Source organism: Lepisosteus platostomus, chromosome 18 (assembly GCF_059453375.1).
Source record: "Lepisosteus platostomus isolate fLepPlt1 chromosome 18, fLepPlt1.hap1, whole genome shotgun sequence".
Classification (NCBI taxonomy): Eukaryota; Metazoa; Chordata; class Actinopteri; order Semionotiformes; family Lepisosteidae; genus Lepisosteus; species Lepisosteus platostomus.
In genome coordinates this window covers 4,150,236-4,168,261 of record NC_142628.1, presented here as the reverse complement: position 1 = coordinate 4,168,261, position 18,026 = coordinate 4,150,236, and the positions used below count along the sequence as shown (strand labels likewise).

Sequence of the window (18,026 nt, the reverse complement as noted above, 5' to 3'; positions counted from 1 at the left end):
GAAATTTGATTCATATTTACTGTACTGTTCTGCCTATATTTATAGGAAACAGGCAAGCTTTCAGAGACAGAGGTATTACACTGCCCTCTACTGTATGGCTGCTGTTAGATTCTGCTCTCTAGTACCATTTTTTAAAATTAAGTGACAGTCCCAGCAATTCAGCTGCTGATGAATATATTGTGAAATTCTCGCACGAAAATTGAATACGAGTGAATGTTTTCATGTCCAGTGTCTCCCTGATTTTGATGTTCTTAAAAGCTCACAATGGTACACTGTTTTGTAGGAGTCATGCTTCAGTTATGTGGAAACATAACTTTACCATTCGTAGTAACAAAGTGTATAGTAATTTGTGCATTACACATTTTGTGTTTTGTTCACAGCTCATGTGAGCACAAGGAATCCTTTTTTGGTTTTGTCTAGGACAGGGTTTGCATTATTAACCAGGTTTTCAAGCACAAACAGGATCTGTAAATGGTTTCAGGGCTGAATAACAGATAATGATGGGGAAGTACTGTAAGTTAGTGGCAGCCAATTTTAAGAGCAGGACCTCGATCTGGAGCATCAGGTCATGGTAGAATTCAAATTCCCTGTGCAACACTCTCTAGAAGAGCCGTAAATATCTTTACATAAGTTGTTTTGGTTCTGGAACACTTAGGCTCAAGGTTCCATGTTTGCACTATTAAAATGTATTTGTGACAAACGGCTGTTGTTAAATTCATGTGTGTATTGGTCGGTTCTACGGTATGCCCCAGAAACCCTCACCAGATAAACTAGACTAAGTGCTATACTATGACTGCCAGTTAAATCGAGATAAGCCCCATTTAAGCCAGAGGTGAGTTAGGGTCTATAAACACAAAATGTTTAAAATAGACAGGAAATAAGAATGACACTGTGTATCCACAACAAGTAAGGCAAATACAAACAATAACCAATACACAAATGACATTAACAATACCTGTTTACAATAACAATGGCGATGAATATGCAAATAAAATATCTAGTGTTTTATATATCCTGTATGAAGATAAAGATGAAAAAGGTAAGTGAAAAATGAATCAGAGTTTATAAGAGACCTGATTAGACCACGGTGCTAAACAGGCAATTTATGCAAAATGAACTCTGTACATAGTAACAGATGATGTGGAAATATTCATATGTCTAACAATATTGCATTTTTACCTCTATATCTCTATATCTATTTTTAAAGTATTTTTGAAAACTAATGCTTTAAAAAATTAGAAATGTCATGCATGAAAAAGACAACCCAGTTTGAAATGCAGTTTCTGTTAGTCAGCTAAATAAGTATGAATGGAGAATTCCCATTTTGTAGAAAATAAAAGCAGAGACTTCCACCTTCTTCTTGTGCAGACTACTTTTTCTTTAACATTCTCAGCAGAAATGCAACTTGAAGACTCAAGACAATGTTATTAAAGTGTTCAGTTTCCTTGAAAATAAGTCCCCTGCCTGGAGGAAGAGAGTGAGAATCGCAACTCTCTATCAGAGACATACAGTAGCACATCACTTCAATATATGCATTATACCTGCGATCTTCAGGCGTGAGTGAAAACTAAGAACATTGTTTCAGCCTGAATATCTTCCATTTGGCTTGTCTTGGTGTGGTGTGCAGTAAATAATCACAACTACCCAAACTTCTGTACTGTGACTGAGTGCCAAGCCATCCTCCAGCTGGAAAACTGACCCCAGCCTATCCCAAAAGAGTCACATAGCTACAGTAGTTGACTGTAATCAGTGCTTGCCAGTAACAGCAGAGAGTCATACAATTTAAATCATAATTACTTTACCCTCTATTTTTAATTGCAATGATATACCTTCCAATCAAAAAATGTGCTCAGCTTCACCATTATTAGCCAGACAATTGGGATAATTGTCTTCCATTATTATCCTATGTGAGAAAAACATTGACAGTGACAGTTTCTTTTTCCCCTATACAAGCAACTATCCAAACTGAAAAGCAAAACAGGAAACATGAAAGGCAAATTGTCGAACTCTGGTGTCTTTACTTTGTTTTGAAAGAGGGACTGGCCACTACTGTAGCTTATCCTTTAAACCCAGTGTTGCAATAGACTTACCTGTACACACAAGGCCCCATTAATATGGCACACTGATCACAAATGAGACATTATGGCTGGGTTCAGTGGTTGCAGAAAGTAAGCAGGTCACCACTGGAGTTGTGTCTAAAAAAAGCTGATGATTTCATAACCTGAAGTGTTGGGTTCTCCTTTTTCAGAAATAGGGTGTCACACATCTTGTATACATTTTATGAATATTGCCCTTAAACTTTAAAACAACATACATACAGATCAAATGCAATGTCTTCTCCAGATAGCTCATGGCTTTTCAGAGAAGACATTGATATAGTAAAATAGAAAAGAGGAAACTCCAGCCATGTCCTTATCAGTCAATTTGCCCTGTGCTTTCATTGGACATTAAACTACTGATCAAGCTACTACTGTATGTAAAGTATATTTTAATAAATTAATAACACAGGAACTGTTAGGGACTCTTTGTATAATACTCATGTTAACTCATATATAACATATTTTTAAAAATCTACAAAAGGCCACAGTTAAACAATGCCTAGTTCAAACTGCTTTTGTATAAAATACATGTCAGAAACATCCCCATACAATATTTTAGCATGTACACACACCGAAGTCACAAATGCTACAATAGATGACCTCCCTCCATCCAGCTATGGAATTATAACATCCCCACTTGCCACATACAACCTATTCTTGGTTAATTCTTCACTTTCAGCACTGTCTGAAAAGATTTATGTGCTTGAACTCAACACATGCATCAATTTTTAATGGCTGCATAACTTATGGAACCTCTTAGTGGAATTCATCTGTCATTGCTTTTTCTCCAGTATTCACAGCAATTCCACAAGAGCACATATAGCTGGTTTCACACCATCAGGTGCTATCAGATCAGTCTCTGTCCCATCTTGTGCCTGCCTCCTGTATGGAGTTGTCAGGCAGGAACTGCCTGCATTCTTCCGGTGATGGATGCTCTGTTATATATTCATTTTGAGTCTTGGTGCAACGATGCAGACCAACTCTTCAACTGCCAAGTTGAAGGGTGAGCACAGTTGGTTTTGCTGCAAGAAAATGAGGATGAAGCAAACTAGGATTCATATACAGTATCAATGAAACAAAGCTACCCTCTCCAAGTTAAAGGTTGCTTTTTCTTAAAATGGACTCTTAATGTGCACATTAAGTCAATCAAACCACAGCAGAGCAGGATAACTTTGCACTACAGCATCATCTGGCTTGGGAAAGTGGAAGAGTGGTGAGAGTCATCCCTCACGGCTTTGGCAAGTACAGTACAGAAGAACGTGTAACTGATCAGGCAGTGAGACTTCCAAATAACTAATTTGGAAACAAATAACTTTTGCAACCCTTCCAGTTTGTAATCTCTTACCTGTTCACTCAGAACAATTTACCAGAGTATCGGAGAATGATCCCTACAAGCTGGGAACTGTGGTTTAACACGGCAATCTCCACTTTATAAGCAAAATCCTGTGCAGGACAGGTGGCAGTCTCTTCCACCATAATACACTACGTACAAGGTGAAGAATAAAGTCTCCACCTCTTCTATTATGGAGCTTCGGTATGCAAATGACAACTCCATCATTGCCCACTGGAGAGCAGACCTGCATGATTTAAAGCCCATCATGCAGGTAATGTTCCCATAAAGGGAATATCAGGCCCTGGAGGCTGACGGATATTCTGATTTCTGTTCCAAATGATCTCCAAATTACCTAACACGGCACGTACTTAATTAACCATAGTTAAACTATTTCAGACTTAGAAACTGATGATTCAAATGCTACTGTACTTGTGAAATACTGTATGCTGGATTTGGGGCTGTCCAGGACCAGGGTTGTATAACCCTGCTTTACTGCTTTACTGCTTTACTGGCTGAGCCACGCAGGGCGCGCTTTTATCTGCAGGTTGACACCTTAGCTAAACCAGTCTCAAATTGTGTTAAATTGACTCTGACTAACGGGAAAAACATGCCATTTACTGAATGAAAATTCATGCAATTACCTAAATTCTGCATTTGTGGAGTTTTAAAACATATTCACTGGCAAATCAAGCATGGCCTTTAACAAAACTGTCTTTTTGTTAAACACTGTCTTTTTTCTGTGTGCAAAAAGGCACATTCATTCTTTAATGTCAATTCTTTATGGCTGCCTCGAGAATGACACCAGACTCAATCAATAAGAAGCCAGCTTCTGCAAAGTCAGTCTTTTTCTGAAGCATTTTATTTCCTTACTGACACATACAGGGTGATCATTTTTTGTGGCATTTAAGAAGTGTCCTGTGATTACTCCAGGGCTGTTTCGAAGTAAACAGTGAAAAACAGTACTTCATCTCACTGCTTATGATAAAAGAGAACTATGATTCATTGTTGTACTGTTATTGTTTTTTCATGGGATGGACTTTTATGAGGTTTAATTCATTTTCCTTGCAAAATCGGTTTGTTGAGTGCATTATCTACAAGGAGCTGAGAACAAGTTGCTAATGAGGCTATAGTGAAATAGGTACTGTGTCTACAGCCCTGAGCTTCTCACTCAGACATGACAGGTCTATTAGTAGTTGCGTCCCTCCTCCTTCTTTTAAATCATATGAGACACAGCGAGTTTTTTTTTTTAAAAAGCTAGTTATTATACTTATTAGGATTCCGTTAGAAATCTACCACTTTTTAGATCCTCTTATAACTTGCTTGATTGGTTATTTCCTTGAAATAGAATCCAGTTAAGTCCAGTGTTACATACGAGGTTGTACATATGCATCTTTAACATTTAATTAAAACATACAGTACTTATATTATACAGAACTAATTTAATAGAGAAGACTTACACCTTTCTGACTGTGCTGAAGTCAGTGGGAAATAGATTGTGGTGTGTAATTGTGTGAATTACAGAACAGTTTTATGGATCAGGCAATTGTCTAACTCAGGCTCCTGTGTGGTGGAAGTGCCTCACATTTAACCCAGGAGCATTGTTAATAGTCCTTGATGGCAGCAGGCTTGGGGTTTTCATCTGGCGATATGTTTCACTGATTAAGGGAAACAATGAGAAAGCTATTCATATATCTATTAACTAAAGAACTGTCAACATTTCAATGTTAACAATGTGGTATTAGGCTTTCATTGTGTACAAGGACAATACTAAATGTATTTTCTGACATTCAGAATATCTTTTATTTTTGTTCTGTTTTGGACCTTGTTGCACTGAGTCTGAGGGAAATGAATATAAGCAACTTCAGATTTTTTGGAGAGTTTTTGTTTTGATACCATACCTTGGGTCCCACGTGTCCTTGAAACCTTGAGTGGGTCTGCAGTCACGAGGACACATGACAGCTGATGGAGGACAGTGCAGGCAGGCCTTTAGGCCTCTAGGTTTAACAATAAAGAAAAACTTTTAAAAACTCACTCAGCCAAAAATATGCCAGTTACGGAGCTTGGGAGGGGACATCAGTAAGAAAAAAAGTTATATCATTTGTTAGTAAAAGTTTAGTAAATCATTCTCTCGTTTTCTTTAATTCATGCATTCAAAATAACATTTTCTAACTCTGTCCTTCAGATACCACATAAATGCCTAATTACATACATGTGAGAATGTGCAATTCCACTCCTACTCCCCAATAATGAGATAATTGTCACCCAGTGTAGCTATTTACAACAATTAGAGGGCATGTAGGTCAGCTGTATCTGCAGCCCAGTCTTAAAATGCCATAGTAAGTGAGAAAGACCTTGTATTTTTTACATATGGGGTACTGATTTTTGATACCTCTTCTGGGTAAAACTTAAATGTCCAAGGCAGTTGGAATATTGGGTCATAGCTATGCTTACAATCTTAAAGGAAGGCTCAGCCCTTGTGTTTTCCAACACCACATTATACTAAAACTGGCAACTCTAGAACACAAGACTGGTGAATGAGGGAACAAAGTGTATATAGCTACAGTAAGTGTAATCTAAATAAATTACTGTGTAAATTAAATTGTATGTATGCAGCCAAAAACCTAATGCACTAGTAGAGGATTTTGGCTATGAATTGGACAAAAACTGGATGTAAAACAATATTTTCTGCTAAAACTAAAAGATCATCCTCGGACTTTGCATATCAAAAACTAATGTTGTGGAGCAGTGGAAACCCAGATTAAACTGATAAGACTACAGAAAGCATCTTTCTGAAATCTTATCCTACATCTTTTCCCACATTGGTGGATAAAGTATGTCCACAAACTAAGAAAAAGGCCTTTATCTATTGAAATGCCTACAGTACAAGCCTGGTTTCTGTTGAATGAAAGCCCAGTGCTATTTTCCATATTTCCTCTGAAGTTGAATTTAATTTCTTTAATACTCTTACCAGAGCATCATGCAGTGAAAACCACCAGCAAATAGTGAAGGCTTCAAATAAGAAAAATAGATCATCATGTTAAACTTTTGTGTGGTTGCTGGCAGTCGTTTAATGTTCCACAAATTCCATCCAAACACTATTAAAAAAATAACATTTGTATAAAAGCTCACAATTTACAAAACATTTAGCACAACATAAGTTCAAATGTATGTATATCCTCTGAAGATCAGGAAAGCCTCTTATTTGTATAATCTCTATCTAATCATATCCCACTAAGTAACCCAAAAAAATATTTTCTGTTCTGCACACAAGCTTGTAATATCATAGATAATTAGAATCACGTAGTCACACACCTGTAGTTGCAGTATTTAAGATGATAATCCCCACCACTTTGTGTTATAGCTCAATTCTGTACTTGTTTTACTGGCCTCTAGTGGAAACATTTGCTGACTGCTCAGAAGTTTAATTTAATTTCCATATCATATTCCCAGCTCCAGCACAGCAGTCTGGGAAAAGTAAGAGGCAGTAGATAAGGCAGAGCTTATAAATACAGAAACAGGTTCAAAAGAACAAAATAAAGATTAACAGTACTTTGAGGACACCACAAGTATATTCTGTTTCCATGTGACACTATAGATTATCACCAACTGCCCTGCTCAGATAAGAAACTGAGATAATTAATGATATAAAATGAATTGACCAAACCGATGATCTGTGCATCTTTGGGGGTATAAATGTATTTGTACATGACTTTGAATAATGTTGATTTGTTGTTTTTTTTTTTGACAATCTGAATACATTTATGTGTAAATGGAGATAGCTGCACATTGAAAGACCTAAATTTGAAAGTGCTGAACATTTTAATACAGCTGACAGTCTAAGCAGTTAAATGGATCAGTGATGTATACAGAATGCTTCAGTGGAATAAATATGTAAAATCTTTGAGGGGGTAGCTAAATTTTAGTTAAACAGATCTAGTAGCTGGACGCACATTTGTGAACAGTATGTTCCTTGACACTTGGTTGTACTGTCCTTGAGACAATAGTCATACAATTTGTGAGAGTTAAGCAGACCCCAGTGCTTTTCCTCTTTTCCATTAAAAGATCAGCTAACATACACCAGAGCAGGATTCCCCAAGGCCACATTTACCACTCAGAATATGGAAGAGAAATAAATCTCTTAATTAATTACAAAATTGAACTGTTCATTCTAGCTGCATTCAGATAATTGCCCAGATTGTTAGGAGGCTGATGATTTATCACCTTTTAATTAAACCTTGCTATTAGCACAATCCCAAAGGACGTAAAGGAAATATCTCTTTTCTTCAAGGTTATTAAGGAGCTATGGATATTTAAGCACCAGGTTTGGCTTATCAGGGGGACAACAGCAAGAGCTCTTCGCAATCACCTGCAATGAGTGGAATTCATCAGTAGGATGAACTTAATTAATGAACTGGTGATGATGGGGTTTTTCTTTATAAGGTCTTCACTTCACCATTGTGGTTTTGTGTGGTTTGCAAGATTCCAGCAGTAGAAGATCTGAAAAGAGGAATAGGATTGTGGCAGTAGTAGCAGGTGATTTTCAGTGGAATGCGTGGAAGGGAATTGTACAATTATGATAATGAATCTTCACTATGGAAATTACATTACCATCTGCACAATTTTACTGTGCTGCTCTTGAAAACACAGCCTCATATTGTGGTAACATACTGTGATTTCACCATGTTTACTACACATTTTACACAGTTACTACTGAATATTACAAGCAAGGTTTATAAAGTAACTTTTTATTTTTTCTAAAATAAGAAAAATAATGTATGTATGATATCAAAACACAAAAATGATTAACTGAATATACAAAATGAAAGGAGTAAGGTTGAAAGAAGAAAAATGAGAGAAAAACAAAACTAGAACAGTACTGTAGATGATACTGTATGTGCAGGAGTCATAGCAGTATCATACTGTATGTTGGAATGACAACAAAATGACTGTATATTTAAGACCAGTCCAAGGAAATGGCATAATCATGTCACAAATGAAGACTTCTATTTGTTTGCAAACATTTTGTCAGACTGTAGTAATATTTCAAAGGTTTTTTTAATTATCAACTCTGAGGTAATGAACTACTAAAAAAGATGAAAGAATCAAGTGAAAAGTCATAGTCTCATTTCAAAAACAGGGCACACACACCAAGAAAGAATGAAAAATCAGTCAAAACACAAATTCAAAGATAGAACATTTAATTCCAGGTTCTGGAACGTTTACCACAATATTTTGTACATTTAAAAATAAAATCCTTCATTTATTGGTATTCATATTGTACCTTCGACATCACAATTTTCTCAGAATTTAAAAAAAGTCATTAAGCAACATGTTTTTCACAATAATATCAAATTGCAATAGGTGCCTTAAAGACAGAATGTCATTTGGAAAAGTCCAAGCTTGCAGATACGTATCTTATCAAAACAATTTAAATAGTGCCATCAAACCAAAACTCAACAGCAGATTTGTAATAACAAAATTCACAGGCTGACTTAGTTTTTCCAAAGTATGGTCTTCTTTCTTTAATAAGTAGATTTGCAGTCCCTTCTTAAATTAAAAATATATAATCTTCTTTTATTAAAGCTAATACTAAACATTATTATTTAAAAAAGAGGTACTGTACTTCCTACAACTGAGTACGAACATGACTACAGAAACATACTGAGGCAATGTATGTACAGTAATTTGAACTAAAAGTCCCTTTTTTGCATAATCTTTGGACATTTTAAAATGTACAAGGGAAGATGTTTATTTACAACTGCATAAAATCAATAATTTTTAACACATTTCTAGTTTTAACATTTATTGAAATGATCCAACCCAGTGTTATTACACCTAGAGAGGTCAATTAAATTTCTCATTCATTAAATGAACCACAATTTCTGTAAAATTTGACAGACTTACATCAGCTACAATGTAGAAATGGATATTTGGCCTCTGATAATCTAAATTTATGAAAAGAACTTGACAAAATGGTGCATTTTCTTTGCCTTCATTTACACACTCAATATTTCAGCTTACAGATATTCTTCAGCATCGTAATTAATAATGCTCATTTGTAATAGATCTTAAATATATTAATTAAAAATGCAACCAGTGCATCATCATAATTAGAAAAGTCGATCATTGTGGCAGTTTCATAATAAGGACTTTAAAATTTAAACAACTCTGATAGTCAAATAATATACAGTGTATTGCTTTTCATCTTCACCTCAAAACATTGAACTCTAACCAGTGCCATAAATACCAACTGCAGTATACATACACAAATATTTTTGCAATATATTGTCAACCTTTGGAATATGAGCATTTATTCAGTTCATCTCAGCAGTGGAATTCCAAAGGTGGTTCTCTTCTTGCGTGTAATGGAATGAGTTACCTACAGCATTGTTTTGATACACAGTACTCATTTGTGCAAAATTGGTCATGGATTCATACTAACTTCAGTATTCAGTGTACCACATCCGCACAGAGAACATCACATCGAGGATATCACTTCATGAGAGATCACTGCTAAGAGGGTTTAAAAAGGAAAGGAATGCTGTTTCAACAGCAGCACAGTGTACTATACATTGGATGTTCCCAGCAAACAGAGACAAATGTACTTAGACCAGTAGGATACTGCAATAAATCATATATTAAGGTGCAGTAATAAGAAATGGTCAAGATCCTGCTTTATCTGACATTTTAAAATGCTTCAATTCATGGTAAAAGAATCTCAGGATAAACTACAGTTACATGTTTAAATAATGATATAACATCTCTATGAATGAAACGTACACAAAATATTTAACAGACTCTTCTTTCTTTTAAATACACACACAAACACTTCAAAAATACAAATTAAAAACAGAGCTGACCTGAGCATAATATCTTTCATAAACTACGCAAGAGTATGAAAGCATAATTCTCTAACCTGAAATATTTACAGTCAGACACCATGTATTGCACTGATAATTATAACCTTACTTTAGAAATATTAACCTACTGTATATTAGGACATAAAATGAAACTCTCTTTATAAGACCAAAGAGGACATTTGTACAACTCAGACTAAACATTTTACTCAAGTCTTCAACATTGCTTAATTGTGGAGTCTTGACTTCGGAGAGCCTTTCATGTTGTTCTATATTTCATAAAACTGTTGACAATTCTCGATTTTCTCGGTGACTAAAAATATTTTTCAGCTTTTGACTGTATGGTTATTGCTCATAATCCCCTGAAAACTAACAAAGAGTAAAGGAGGAAATGCATTTGTCAGCTTGGCACGTTATTCAAGGCTTGTCTTAAGGCAATACAGAGTCTTTCAGCTGTGTTATACTCTTAGGAGGTTTCAATACAGCATTAAGGCACTTACAATTACAGCATCTGTTACACGAAACATTGTTCCTCTCCCTTGTCTAAAAGGTCTTTTCTGATGTGTATATGAACAGTCAGCAGGATTTTTGTTACATACTCATTTTGTAAATATACTTTTCTACAGCAAACATTATTTTATTATTTATGGTTTTGTACTGTATATGTTCCCTTACAGTGCCTTTTTTAAGTATCTTCTCTGTACAAATCACTAAATACATTTTATTGTCTCCGTGGAAACCACTACATTAATTTTAAAGCTGATTAATTTGCCCTTAAATCTTTAATATTGCAGTATGTCCACATACATACATGATAGGCCTGTAAAACTATTATTCCTAGTGCTTCTGTACACTGACGAGCCAAATTGCTAAAATGTGTTTACACTAAATACAATCATTAAAGTCTGGAAGAAGTGTTTCCCTTTTTTTAAAAAAGGTAGTTTTTAATAACATAATTGCAGTGCAATCTTTACAGTATTGTTCTGTCTCTGCTTAGTAACCATTCTTTCCTTTAGATTTTACAGGATCAAAGTTCTCATATATGCTCAGAGCTGCTGTGTTTTGGTAGATTAAGTCCACGTTAGTTCCAGTTCTTGATCTGATAATGTCCATGGCACATTGGTTTAAAAACACGTATTGGTCCTGTAAAGACAAATCAAAGACAAAACCCATGAATGCAGGGCTCTCTTAAACCCCAAGAACACTTCATCCTAAGAAGAAGAGCTTCTAACTGAACACCAGTGATGTGCTGCAGGATCCATTTTAGGTCATTTTAGGTTCTTTGCTCCTCCTAAAATATATCAATGATTTTGATTCTGACATAGAAAACGGGTTAAATTTCCCAATGGCATAAAAATAGGAAGAGTGGCAAAGAGATTCAGTGGCACAAGAATTTCAAAAATATGTTCAGGGATTGTATTAATTTATTTATGGGCCTGGATATTACCAGACGATCGTATGAGAGCAGGCAGTAGAAGTGTGAACTTCTCCGTACCTCTGTCTGGACCATTAGCGGGCGGTGCATCCGAAGACTATGGACGATGCCGTAGACATCCACAATGCCCTCCCGCTCAATCTGGTAGATGATGGTGTCAATCGCAATGAACGTTCCTGTTCGCCCAACTCCAGCACTGATTTCCAAAAAGGAAAATAAACCAAACACACTTCACGTAGGAAAATTGCAAAATATAAGTCTCAACAATATTCATTTGCTGATGAAACCGAGACAGTAAACATGTAGAATCTGTCTAGTATTATAAACAGTACAGTAACACTCCTGTACTGTGTGTGGTTACCAAGGTTCGCAGTACAGAAGGCCAGTCTGTTCTACACATTGTGCCACACAATGACTGCTCACCTGCAGTGCACTATAGTGGGAGAGTTTCTGGAGAACTGGTCCATGTGTTCTCTCACGAGGTGTCTGAAACTGATCAGTAGCTCTGTGGTCTCTGGCACGCCATGGTCTGGCCAGGCAGTGAAATGGAAATGGCGCAAGTTGCGAGTTTCAGCTGTCTTAGTCTGAGACGGACAGAAAAAACACATTTATTTCCATTACAAGGTGTAAAAAAACAGAGCAAATTAATTACTCTGTATCAAACATAACATTGTCTGAAGCACCATTTCTGTGAAATTAGGGAAATGCAGATAAGGTGTAGAAAGAAGCTGTGATAAATATGAACACACCTAAATATCTCTCCATCACAACCACAACTGTTGAATAAAGTCCACATGAAATCAGCAGGGATCTGCTTAACTATGTAAATGTTTTTCTTACTTTAACACATTTACAGTATCAATTATAATGTTTTTGTTAGAACAACATAGTTTAGCTCTTAGGAAGTATATGCTCATTAAAAAAAAAACATCATGTTGTAGAAAATGGAACAATGTCTCGAAAAAAGATCTTACATTCTAGCTACTAAGAGTTCGAATAACCTAATCTCCAGAGAGCATTTTAAAATCAGTCCATACTCACATTTTTTATTTTAAAGTCTCTAATTGTCCAGTCTTCTAGGGGGATTTCCGAAGTCAACGTCACTGTTATGTTGCTACAGACCTTTGTCTGAGAGGGCCAGTATTCTTCACATTTCACCTAAACAGCAAGAGATTGGTTGAATATGAATTGCTGAGCTAGTATTGGAGTGTTACTGTGAGGTAAAGGTCAAATTCACAAATTCACTGTAGAGAGATCGTTCTTTTAGCAGGTTCCCTTACAGGTTTTTTAGAGAACAGGAGGTAATTATTCTCCACAGAGGGGGAAGGATTGTGGGAGTCTAGAACAAGCTACCCTGTCATGTTGACACCATATTTTATCTCAGTAAATAGCTGGAGGAGATCATAGGACCAGTTAGCTACTACAGACCATACAAGTGGTGGCCTAACAACTTCCTTCTGTTTGAGAGCTTTAGGTTCTTTTGTCTCTACTGATAAGTGAAACATGCCTGGTAGGAATAAGCTCTGTTCAGATGTAGCAACAAGTTTCCACGTTGACTCACCCGTCCCTGCTCGTTGCACCTGGTCAGCATCACCAGCGTGTGGACGTTCTTCTCCCAGATCATTCTCCAGAAGTCATTCACAGTCCCCGGCAAGGGCCCTTGGGCGGCGATGAATTCCTTCTTCGAGTTATAGCCCTGGGAACCCAGAAATGTCATTACTCTTTATAGTCCCTTGTGATTATTATTTTATTTCCCCTTCAGCCACAGTGGGACTGGTCAATTAAATAATTGCATGAACACGGTATTAATGATCCCTCTGCCTATTACAATAGCAGATTTCTCCCACTGCACAGCATTAAAATCTATTTTGTGCTGTTCTTTTTTTTTAAAAAGTAAGGTGGCAACAGTTTTTCCCTAAAATAAATCCACTTGAACCAGAGCCATCCTTATTTTTAAGAGACAATCCACAGTCATTAAAGAAATATCTTTAAGGAAATTAAATAATCTTGGATTAAATGCTTCTATGTTTCTAACTTGAAATCTTTCTCAAAACAGAACACTTGACAGGATGTCATCTTTAGGACAGAAGACCACGGGACTGTGGGATGGGCTACAGAGAGCACAGAGTTGGCTCATGCAACATAAATATATAGCAAGATCTGCCCACTCTATGCCGGACTGTGAGGCTATAATCCTCTATATTACCAGATGCAGGTATGAGATCTGGCAGAAACTCTTGGGGTACCTTCTAATTTGTGGTAGTCATATTGTTTAGTTTAATTAAATTGTACTTTTTGCTCCTCATTTTTAATGCATTAAGCCTGCCCTCCCTAAATAGCACTTCTGCTTTTTGTTCATTAAGTACATTGGCAGAATGATTACTCTTAGCACTGCTTATTAATCAGTAGAAGTAAATTGGTTAGCAGGCACTATGGGGAAGTGTAATGCATGAGTAAGCCCGCTCTGCAATGCTCTGTGAGATATCTCTAGAAAACAGTGCAAGTCAGCTGCTGTTTCTAACTGAGTCATCTACAGTAGCTGAGTCTTCTATGGCAACTAGCAAACATCAAACATTTGAGAGCTTCATCTGAAAACTAATGACAAGGAGACACTTACAGGCATGTAGTTGGCATTGATATAGTCATCACAAGGATTTCCTTGAACAGAAAGCTTGACCCTGCTGGCGTCATCTGGGTGAAAAACAAATCGGAATCTCATAAGAGAATAAATACGTTTATTGAACATGGATGTATTCAGAAGAAAGATGCAGTACAGCTCTCTTTATGACATAGGAGAGTATGAAAAATGTTAGTGACTTACATGGCAGCACATTGTTGTAGCGGTTCTTTGGTTTGTTATCTGGTTCTAGGGCATGATTCTTGAGCTGGATTGTGCCCACGGGTCTAAGATCCTAAAGCACAAAGCATGATGTCAATGCAAATCTACTTCTTGTGCGCTTTCAAACAGACGCCCATCAACACCACATACAGTATGGGATCACAGATTACCTTCTGCATGTGGAGAGCAGTGTAAGAATGCAGTATCTACAGTAAAGAGGTTTGGACAGTATGTGTAACAAACTGGTTTATAGTACATTTGGCTGACCAGGGCTTTTTACTCTGTACTCTGCTAAATGCAACCTCACCTTTCTGAGGAAAAAACAAATTGAGTTTCAAAAAATGTAAAAGACAGGAGTCAGAAAACTAGATAAGGACAGTCAAAGGACAAAGCCAGTATGAGTATATGAGTATAATATGAGTATTTGTCAAGACCTGCCTTTAGAAGTGAGCCAATAAAAACTGAATTCTCATTATTCTTTTGATATAGCCTTTTCCTATCATCTTCTATTCAATTTTTAATTTTACCTCAAATTCTTCCGCAAAACCGCAGTTTGAATCAGCCCTTTGCTTCTTGTAGTACGTTTCATAGGCCTCAACTCTTACAGGAATGCCCCTAGACAAGGGAAAACATGGTATTTCAGTGCAGTTTCTAAATAATGAGAGTTTACCATTATTTCCAAAAACAACTGAAGCATTCGCATAGAAATAAAAAAGAACTTATGAAGGATTTAGAACAAGAACAGTTTGTACCTGCTTGGTACAATAGCTTAGAGATCCAAGAACTACTGTACATTATTGACATACTGTATTTTCATCTTAATATGTTTTGCAGCTTGTAAATTGTAAATATATCAGGAACATGCAATAGGCATTTTAATGAAAGTGTGAAACCAATGAATGCAGTACAATCCCTTCTGCACTAGTAAGATGACATGAAATAAGATCAAGGTTATTTTACATGAGTAGTTTGTGAGCACAGAAATTAAAAATGATTAGAATAGTGTATCATAGCAGCAAATTAACACACAGGCTCATTAAAATAGTGATGACAGAGTTTCTAGCTCATGAAAAGTGTCAAAAATGCTGTTATTTACAATGTATAAACCGATTTTATCATACAGTACTTACCACATTGCTACACTGAAAAAGAACACTGAATTAAAGTTTACCCTATTGATATAAGCCCATGAAAAATCAGATTACACTAGAGCACAACTGTCAGACAGAAATGAAAATAAGTGTGCATGGAGATGTATACTTACACTTTGGCTCTGTAAAAAACAGAAAGAAAAACAATTTTAATCTTAAAATGTAAATATCTCTTTGAAGCATGACAAGTTTTAAATTGCACTAAAATACAGAAATGTTTGTTCCAATGTTTGTTCCAAAGGCTATACATTAGGAGAGATCCTATAAAATGCAATTTTATCAAACTTTTTTTTTAATTATGCAAGTTTGACTTTAAAAAAACTGCTGGTAGGTTCTGGGACCAAAGCAAGAATCATATGGAAAGCTTCTTGTTTGTTTCACACATGGTCACAAAAGTTCTAAAAACTCACCTCAGAGATGTGAAAGGGACATCTTGAGATTTCTTGTTGGCCCGTCTGCAAAAATATACATAGAAATACATTCAGTTCAAGAATGTACTGTATGAAAATCTATTGTTTATATATGTCGATACTTTGATATCCTACTACTACTTGCTCTGTGATTAATTTACTTTTTCTCCATTGTTATTCTGTTTAGAGAAACCATTATCACTTTGATTTTATATTCAGCAGCGTCCTGTAAATAATATTTCCATGTCGTAGGACACAAAATCAGATAAGCAAATCATGAAGTGGAATGTATTATAAACTCCTACCTAGTATTTAACATTGCAACGAATCACATCTAATCATCATGCCTGCAATGTGAGTGAGAGTCTCTCACGTGGTAGACCAGGTATAACAACAGCACAGGCCACTTTAACCCTACAATCCTCTATTCTTTGTAGAAGGGAAAAGGCCAAAGATCATCAGTTTGTAGTGACAGGCATCTGACTGTAATGACCAATAAAACTAGACATAGTCATATACTGTAGATCTCTGTAGAAGGCCTGGTATATTGTAAAATAGAAAAAAGGGTAGTAAAATATTATTTTATAATAATTTACATGTATTGATATCTGATTTTAATCTATAGATTCTGAACTATTCTAATTGTGTATTTTTTTGTTATATTCGGTTTTAGTTTCATTTTCTTTTGTAAACTTTTACCTCTTTGAGGTAAAATATTTCCTGACAAAGGCTTCCCATCAATTTCCACTGATTTAATCAATGGGCCTGCAGGTTAAGACAGCTGCTGTCACACTCACCTTCTCCAGTAGATCACTAGGATGATGGTGATCAGCAACAGGATCAGGAAAACAGACAGGGTTCCTCCCACAGCCCCTCCAATGACAGCTGCAAGGAAGACAAGAAGAACACAGGATATGAGGAAATTGGAGCGCCTGCAGGAAACTCATAAAAAAGGGGAGGGAACATGCAACCTCCACACATAATAATGAATAATGAAGCTGCAATCAAACTTGAGGCTGCAAGGCAGCACCATGCTAGCCTGCCTTCACTCTTTTAGGAACAAGTAATAGGTTTATTCCATGCTGAAAAAAGAAGAAAGAATGAAGTGTTTTCTTTCTTCTTCTTTTTTCAGCATGGAATAAACCTATTACTTGTTCCTTTGCAGCCTACGCATGCTGACGCAGCTCCTGAACCTGAACTACTTCACTCTTTTTATAGTATTTTTTGTTAAAATGTTTTATTTCATGCCAGTGAGAGTGATAACAAGTCAGACCAAAAACAAAGGGGAAACTCATCTTGGGGACAACTTGCATGAACAATTTTTCTAAAAGAAGGAAAATTACAACATTTAAAGTATCTTGTCCTACAAAAATTTAGGGAGTCATTCTTGACTTTAGTGTTTGTCAGTGAAAGCATTGTGGTACAGTACAGTATATCACAAACACTTTGGTGAGCCTTGTATGAAAAAGAGAACTGTGGTTCAAAAGTTTTAAAAGCTGCTATTCTAAAGATTTGTCCTAAATGAAATACAACAAGATAGTGATCAGTTCCATGTGCAAAACAATAAGAGGATAATTTGCAAGGATCCATGTAAATCTTTTAAACACTTTATGACTGTATAGGGATGTAAAGTGAAGGTGTAAGGAAGCAAAGGTTTAAAAGTTTTCTTCACGGGCAGATGTGAAAACAAAACTGAGGGAAAAGTGGAGCAAGACTGGCAGATTTCAAGTGGATAGAGATTTTGCAAAATGCTAAAATGTATTCATCACGTTCATTGAGGTTATATACAGTATATATGAACTTCTCTGGGCATAGGATTTTGACATGTTCCCCAAACCAAAAGGAATGAGTGGGAACCAGTCAAGACCACTGATCGAAGCTCTTGCATTTGAATGAGATTCA

General features: G+C 36.2%; 1 protein-coding gene across 1 annotated transcript in view; it reads right to left on the bottom strand.

Moving 5' to 3' along the window:
* Window positions 1-8,613: 8,613 nt before the first annotated feature.
* The window catches only part of ptprjb.2 (protein tyrosine phosphatase receptor type Jb, tandem duplicate 2), a 71,072-nt gene continuing 61,659 nt past the window's right edge, over window positions 8,614-18,026 (bottom strand). The window contains exons 32-43 of the mRNA XM_088611849.1: window positions 16,922-17,009; window positions 16,125-16,169; window positions 15,828-15,836; window positions 15,690-15,700; window positions 15,091-15,281; window positions 14,546-14,636; window positions 14,342-14,415; window positions 13,286-13,420; window positions 12,766-12,882; window positions 12,148-12,308; window positions 11,785-11,920; window positions 8,614-11,432 (exon numbers count right to left, since the gene is read on the bottom strand). Of these exons, the coding sequence (XP_088467975.1) occupies window positions 11,283-11,432; window positions 11,785-11,920; window positions 12,148-12,308; window positions 12,766-12,882; window positions 13,286-13,420; window positions 14,342-14,415; window positions 14,546-14,636; window positions 15,091-15,281; window positions 15,690-15,700; window positions 15,828-15,836; window positions 16,125-16,169; window positions 16,922-17,009 (1,208 nt within the window). The 3' untranslated portion in view covers window positions 8,614-11,282. The remainder of the gene's footprint in view (window positions 11,433-11,784; window positions 11,921-12,147; window positions 12,309-12,765; window positions 12,883-13,285; window positions 13,421-14,341; window positions 14,416-14,545; window positions 14,637-15,090; window positions 15,282-15,689; window positions 15,701-15,827; window positions 15,837-16,124; window positions 16,170-16,921; window positions 17,010-18,026) is intronic.